A 7,500-nucleotide genomic window follows, 5' to 3' on the forward strand; every position below is an offset into this window, starting at 1 on the left:
AGGGTGTGCCATGTGGTAAGGCGGCGGCGGCGGGCTTAGTCAGCGGCGGCGGCGGCAGGTCGGGCGTGGGCGCGGAGGTCCCTTGTCCCTCCCATGGCGGGGGCTGACGGGGGCGGCGTGGGCGGCGGTGGGCGGTCCCTGGGTGGCGGCGGCGGCCCTGGGGATGGTGGGGGCGTACGGACCCCGCCCACCACGCCCAAAAAAGTGGGTGGGAAGATGCTGGCCGTCAAGATTCTGATGCTGGACGACACCTACACACTCTTCCAGATCCAGGTGAGTGCGTGTGTGTGTGTGTGTGTGTGTGTGTGTGTGTGTGTGTGTGTGTGTGTGTGTGTGTGTGTGTGTTTTGATTTATTGACGTCTCTTTATTGTTAGTTTTCTTTCTCTTTTTCGTTGGCATTGTGTGTGTGTGTGTGTGTGTGTGTGTGTGTGTGTGTGTGTGTGTGTGTGTGTGTGTTCAAGAAGCGGGTGGTGATGTGGCGGGCGTGTGTGTGTTGGTGGTGTGTGGTGGTTCTGGTTGTGGTGGTGGTGGTGGTGTTGGGTGTAGCTTGTGTGTGCTTAATGAGCCCATGTGACCCCACCCTGCTTCATCTAATCTTCCTCCTCCTCCTCCTCCTCCTCCTCCTCCTCCTCCTCTTTTCCTCCTCCATTACTTCCTATTTTATCTCCTCCTTTTCCATGCATTACTTCCTCTTATCCTTTCCTTCCTCCTCTTTTTCCTCTTCCTCCTCTGCTATTTTTCTCCTTTTCTTTTCCCTCCTCCATCTCTTCCTCCTCTTCCTCCTCCTTTGGCCGCCATTGTCTGTCATCTTTCCTGTTTTCATTTCCTTCTAACCTGTTGCCCGCGTCTTTGTTATTGTTTTTTCTTTTTTCCTTTTTTTTCCCCTCCTTTCCTTGGTCTCATTCATTCATTGTCTTGGTTTGTTTTCCTGTTTATTGTTTTCATCATCCGCTTTACTTTTGTTTTTCAGACGCCACGTTAGTTATTTTTATATTCATCTTTTTTTTTTTTTGCTTTCCTTTCGCTCATCAGTGTTTTTCCCTTCTTTGCTCTTGCTTTCGTTACCTTTCTTTCCTTTTCCATTCCTGTTTTTTTCCTCTCCCATTCCTGTCTTTTTACCATTCCCATTCCTGTCTTTTTCATTCCCATTCCTGTCTTTTTTCCCTTTTCCATTCCTGTCTTTTTTCCCTTTTCCATTCCTGTCTTTTTTCCCTTTTCCATTCATGTCTCTTTTCCCTTTTCCATTCATGTCTCTTTTCCCTTTTCCATTCCTGTCTCTTTTCCCTTTTCCATTCCTGTCTCTTTTCCCTTTTCCATTTCTGTCTCTTTTCCCTTTTCCATTCCTGTCTTTTTTCCCTTTTCCATTCCTGTCTTTTTTCCCTTTTCCATTCATGTCTCTTTTCCCTTTTCCATTCCTGTCTCTTTTCCCTTTTCCATTCCTGTCTCTTTTCCCTTTTCCATTTCTGTCTCTTTTCCCTTTTCCATTCCTGTCTCTTTTCCCTTTTCCATTCCTGTCTCTTTTCCCTTTTCCATTCCTGTCTCTTTTCCCTTTTCCATTCCTGTCTCTTTTCCCTTTTCCATTCCTGTCTCTTTTCCCTTTTCCATTTCTGTCTCTTTTCCCTTTTCCATTCCTGTCTTTTTTCCCTTTTCCATTCCTGTCTTTTTTCCCTGTTCCATTCCTGTCTCTTCCCTTTTCCATTCCTGTCACTTTCCCTTTCCCATTCCTGTCTTTTTTCCATTCCCATTCCTGTCACTTTTCCTTTTCCGTTCCTGTCACTTTCCCTTTTCCATTCCTGTCTTTTTTCCATTCCCATTCCTGTCACTTTTCCTCTCCCATTCCTGTCTTCTCTTTTTCTTCCTTTCCTCTTTATATTTACTTGCTTACATCTCCTTCTTCTTCTTCTTCTCACTCTTCCTATATATATGTTTCCTTCTCTTTTTCTTTCCCCGACATTTCTTCTTCCATTCCTCTCTTCCTCCCCATTCCTACTGCTTTCTTTTTCCTTTCTTCGTCTGTTTTACTTCTCTTTTTCTCTCCCTTCCTCTCTCTTTCCTTTCTTATCCTTCTTTCCTTTCTCAATCTCTTCCTATTCCTTTCCCGTCACTTTTCCTCCTCTTCTTCCTTCCTTTCCTCTCTTCTTGCTTTCCTTCCCCCTTCTCCTTCCCTTTCTTTTCTATCCCCCGTCTCTTTTTATTCTCCTTTCTTCCCTTTCTCCTTCCTTGCTATCTGGTGCTATCTCCTTGCCTATCTTCTGGTGTCTGTTCTTCCTATGTATTTCTATGTATTCCTATGTATATCCCATCCTCCTTCCTGCCTCATTCACCCTTAATCTCCCTTCCTCCCTCTTTTTCTCCCTATTCCATTCCCGGTCACGCTTCTTCTGCCCTCTCCTTCCTTTCCCTTCTTCCTCTCCTCCCTTCTATCCTTTCCTTTTCATTATTATTTCATGCACTGCCTCTTTCCTTCTTCCGTTCCCTACCATCCTTCTTCCCCCTTCTCTTCCTCCCTCCTTCCTTCCCTCTCCTTCTCTCCCTCCGCACTGCCTCCATATTCCATTCCATGTCAGTTTCCTTCCGTATTTCATCTCCTCTATTTTCCTTCATTCAATATCTTACCGGAGGAGGAGGAGGAGGAAGAGGAGGAGGAGGGAAGAGGAGGAAGAGGACGGAAGAGGAGGACGGAAGAGGAGAAGGACGGAAGAGAGAGAGAGAGAGAGAGAGAGAGAGAGAGAGAGAGAGAGAGAGAGAGAGAGAGAGAGAGAGAGAGAGAGTAATTTTGTATCATTTCTGTTTACATTTGTTATTCCGCCTTTTGTGTGTCTTGGGAGAAGGAGGAGGAGGAGGAGGAGGAGGAGGAGGAGGAGGAGGAGGAGGAAGACGGAATCTGTATTCAATTGGATAATGAGGATTCGTTATGATAATGGTCTTTTTATTCTCGTGTGTGTGTGTGTGTGTGTGTGTGTGTGTGTGTGTGTGTGTGTGTGTGATTGAGCTCCGGCAGTAAACAGACACGATCTCATATCATCATCATCATCATCATCATCATCATCATCATCATCTATTTCTTTTCCGCGTCGGTACAGTCGGCAGCGCAGGTGAGGCAACGTAGAAATTAGATTAAGGTAAAGGTAAAGTTGTGGGCATACGCTATTTCTACGCGTGCTTAGTTAGTCGTTAGCAGTTAATTGTAGATAGTTAAAAGTATTGACCTCATAGAAAGTACTACATTAACCCCTTGGCTGCGGATTTCCTACAAGAAGACCTCACCAAGCTACAGGAATGGATCAAAAAGTGGCTGCTACAATTCAATGAAGAAAAATGTAAAGTCCTGCACCTTGGGAGGGGATATCCAGCACACCGATACCACATGGGAAACACTCCACTATCCACCACAGAGGCAGAGAAAGACCTGGGACTATAATGTTACCAGGCTACCAGTGAAGGGATATCCAGCACACCAATACCACATGGGAAACACTCCACTATCCACCACAGAGGCAGAGAAAGACCTGGGAGTGTATATTATCAGGCTACCAGTGAAGGGATATCCAGCATACCAATACCACATGGGAAACACTCCACTATCCACCACAGAGGCAGAGAAAGACCTGGGAGTGTATATTATCAGGCTACCAGTGAAGGGATATCCAGCACACCAATACCACATGGGAAACACTCCACTATCCACCACAGAGGCAGAGAAAGACCTGGGAGTGTATATTACCAGGCTACCAGTGAAGGGATATCCAGCATACCAATACCACATGGGAAACACTCCACTATCCACCACAGAGGCAGAGAAAGACCTGGGAGTGTATATTACCAGGCTACCAGTGAAGGGATATCCAGCATACCAATGCCACATGGGAAACACTCCACTATCCACCACAGAGGCAGAGAAAGACCTGGGACTATAATGTTACCAGGCTACCAGTGAAGGCGAAATCCGTGCCAATCGCAGCGGACGGGTTAACCTACAGTGCAGCAATAATAGCATTCAATAAAACTCCAATACAAAGCAGTAGATTCAGGAACATCCATCGCAGTCATTGTCACGGTCATCTTCTAGCACCTCAGTTTATATATTTGTCTTTTCCACAGCAATGGCAGCAGCTTTAAGGCATCAGAAACGGGAAACATAAAATTACGCTAAACTCGGTTCCAGCAAAAAACTTAAAGATAGCACAAGGATCCCAAAGAGTTTAACCCGGTAGCTGCGGGGATCATGTTTCTCAAAGGCCCTCTAAGCGAGAAAAATGAGAAAAAATCACCACTCACACATACCATTTTATAACATATATCAACGCATTTGTGATCAGTTTATGCATCATCTATTTGGGGGGTTTTATATCATGGCAAAAATTTGGCCCGTCACTGGTACACGGTAAAGCCACAAATTTGGCCTGTCGCTGGTATACGGTAAAGCCACAAATTTGGCCCCTCGCTGGTATACGGTAAAGCCAGAAATTTGGCCCGTCGCTGGTACACGGTAAAGCCGCAAATTTGGCCCCTCGCTGGTATACGGTAAAGCCAGAAATTTGGCCCGTCGCTGCTACACGGTAAAGCCACAAATTTGGCCCGTCGCTGCTTCCGGGTTAATTACGAATGGAGAGGTGTCCTGAAACTCCCCTTTTCAAAGACCCAAGTTTTGCTCACATCACGTTTTCATCTTTTCATAACCAGAAGCATTAACATGAACACTACCGAATAAATTAAGTTAGGCGCAAAAAAGAGCCATGCATACTTACATACATAATTTGGAGAAGAAGAGAAAGAGAAGGAGCGTAAGCGGGTGAGAGCGAATCAAAGGGATGAGGTATTGCGCGGTTCCCTGCTCGCTGTATTGCCTGAACAGGGAACCAATCGCGGCCCATCGGGGGGAGTCATAAGGCGCAGGGCATTGTGGGCGGCGGGGAAGGGACGGATGGAGGGCGCAGGCAGGAAGGGAGGAAGGAAGGCAGCAAGGACGGAAGGAGAGACCCATTGTTATTCTCCTCCTCCTCCTCCTCCTCCTCCTCCTCCTTTTCTTTCTTCTCTTCCGCCTCTTAAGCCCAAAACCGCACATCACGATTAACAGCGCGACAAAATCTTTATGATGACACCACCCTCTTCCTCCTCCTCCTCCTCCTCCTCCATTTTTCTTCTCCTCCTCCAGTTCTCTTTGTCCTCATTAACGTCTCCTTTTTCTTTTTTTTCCTTTTGTCTTTCCCCTTCTTTATATCCTAATCGCTTTTGCAGTCTTCTCTTCTTCCTCTTTTTTTACTTCTTATTTTCCTTTTATCTTTATTTATATTCCTCAGTTTCGTTCTCCCTCTTCTCTCCTCTTCCTCCTCTTCCTCCTTCTCCTCCTCCTCCTCCTCCTCCTCCTCCTCCTTTTCCTCCTCCTCAGCTTATTAATTGGACATAAGGCCATCACAGAACTGAGAAGGGCCATGTGAAGGAGCTGGCTGAAGAGGAGGAGGAGGAGGAGGAGGAGGAGAAGGAGGAGGAGGAGGAGGAGGAGGAGGAGCATCTCATTGACCCATGATCCTAAGTACCCAAACACATGATACGAAGCCCGGAGGAGGAGGAGGAGGAGGAGGAGGAGGAGGAGAAGGAGGATAGTGTATACATGTCTCCTTGAAGATCCAGATTAACAAGCGACATGTGACCTCTGCTCCTCCTCCTCCTCCTCCTCTGGCGTTGCTGAGAGGGAAAAATAGTAAAGAGATAGAAGTGACCTCTGACTTAAATCTTGGATGAGAGAGAGAGAGAGAGAGAGAGAGAGAGAGAGAGAGAGAGAGAGAGAGAGAGAGAGAGAGAGAGAGAGAGAGAGAGAGAGAGAGAGAGAGAGAGAAAGGTCATGCCCTCTTTACTTCCCATCTACATTTACACGACCCTCAGTTGGCTACAGTTTAGAGAGAGAGAGAGAGAGAGAGAGAGAGAGAGAGAGAGAGAGAGAGAGAGAGAGAGAGAGAGAGAGACTTCTTGAAAATTGCAGGTTTTTATTGCATATACAAGGAGGCTAATGTCATGAGGCTCAGAGAGAGAGAGAGAGAGAGAGAGAGAGAGAGAGAGAGAGAGAGAGAGAGAGAGAGAGAGAGAGAGAGAGAGAGAGAGAGAGAGAGAGAGAGAGAGAGAGAGAGCGAATCCCCCATTCCCCCCGTTCGTAGTGCCTGTTTGTGATTCTCCCTTCGCGTGTGCTAGAGAGAGAGAGAGAGAGAGAGAGAGAGAGAGAGAGAGAGAGAGAGAGAGAGAGAGAGAGAGAGAGAGAGAGAGAGAGAGAGAGAGAGAGAGAGAGAGAGAGAGAGAGAGAGAGAGATATATAATGATGTGAAGGGAGCGATAAATGAGGCGTCCGTGAGTGTATGTGTGTGTGTGTGTGTGTGTGTGTGTGTGTGTGTGTGTGTGTGTGTGTGTGTGTGTGTGTGTGTGTGTGTGTGTGTGTGTGTGTGTGTGTGTGTGTGTGTGTGTGTGTGTGTGTGTGTGTGTGTGTGTGTGTGTGTGTGTGTGTGTTTCTGCCCCTACGCCATAGTAACCTGAGATATTTTGATGCGCATTATTTTCCTTTACCAAACACAAAATTGCTATTCCGACAAAACTTCCTATTTTCCAAAGTGTTTTTACCTATCTCTGATCTTCCTAACTTCTGTGTGTGTGTGTGTGTGTGTGTGTGTGGTGTAGGGGATGGCATATTGCACCCTCATCATGAACAATATCATCTCCCTCATCATCAACAGTATCATCACCCTCATCGTCAACAGTATCATCACTATCGACACGACTTTTTTTCCCCGGGGCGGTGTGACGCGGGTACATGACAGGGGCGAGCGATGGGCTGCCTCGGGTGGCGCTTGAAGGGGATAGACCCGTTAGGCGAGGCTCCTGATTGCCGGCCACTGGAAGCCTGGTTAGGAAGGCTCTCCATCATAAGAACATAAGAACATAGAGAGAGAGAGAGAGAGAGAGAGAGAGAGAGAGAGAGAGAGAGAGAGAGAGAGAGAGAGAGAGAGAGAGAGAGAGAGAGAGAGCACCTTTCCTCCACCTTTCGTAGGGCCTCTTTGTGATTCTCCGAGTGACCTACACAGGGCAGCTCCAGAATCCTCCCACCCCAGAACAGCTCCAGAATCCCCCGAGGCAGCTCCAGAATCCCCCCCGTCGCTAAAGGTTATCGGTAGGCGCCTATCTCTGAGTCCAGCGGCTTCCACACTCACCCGCTATGGAGTTATCTGATGTGGGGCCGTAGTTGGACACACAACGACGCAAGATTAGCCAGACAAGAGGCCAGTTGTGAAGGGTTCTCATCTCCAAATTATAGGTCTTTCAAATTAGCTTTCTTTGCTTCGATAATTATAATTTATGAATGTCCTCCCTCGGTTAATTTGATAATGTACATTAGTATCAAACTTTTAACCTTTACTGGCATGTTGTTACGCATAAATTTGCTGCCTATTTTGTGGTATGCGAGATATCTGATTTGTGACCATTTGAAACTTAGTTAAAAGGTATTTCTAACCTAC

At 46.7% G+C, this 7,500-nt stretch overlaps 1 protein-coding gene across 3 annotated transcripts in view; it reads left to right on the top strand.

Annotated features, from left to right (window-relative positions):
- LOC126981086 (FERM, ARHGEF and pleckstrin domain-containing protein 1-like) overlaps positions 1-7,500 on the top strand; it is a 265,700-nt gene that overhangs the window by 189,826 nt on the left and 68,374 nt on the right. For all 3 annotated transcript variants that reach the window (XM_050831776.1, XM_050831778.1, XM_050831777.1), the window contains one exon: positions 3-273. In XM_050831776.1, coding sequence (XP_050687733.1) covers positions 94-273 — 180 coding nt within the window. In that variant the 5' untranslated portion in view covers positions 3-93. The remainder of the gene's footprint in view (positions 1-2; positions 274-7,500) is intronic.

This window comes from Eriocheir sinensis, chromosome 46, assembly GCF_024679095.1.
Source record: "Eriocheir sinensis breed Jianghai 21 chromosome 46, ASM2467909v1, whole genome shotgun sequence".
Lineage (NCBI taxonomy): Eukaryota > Metazoa > Arthropoda > Malacostraca > Decapoda > Varunidae > Eriocheir > Eriocheir sinensis.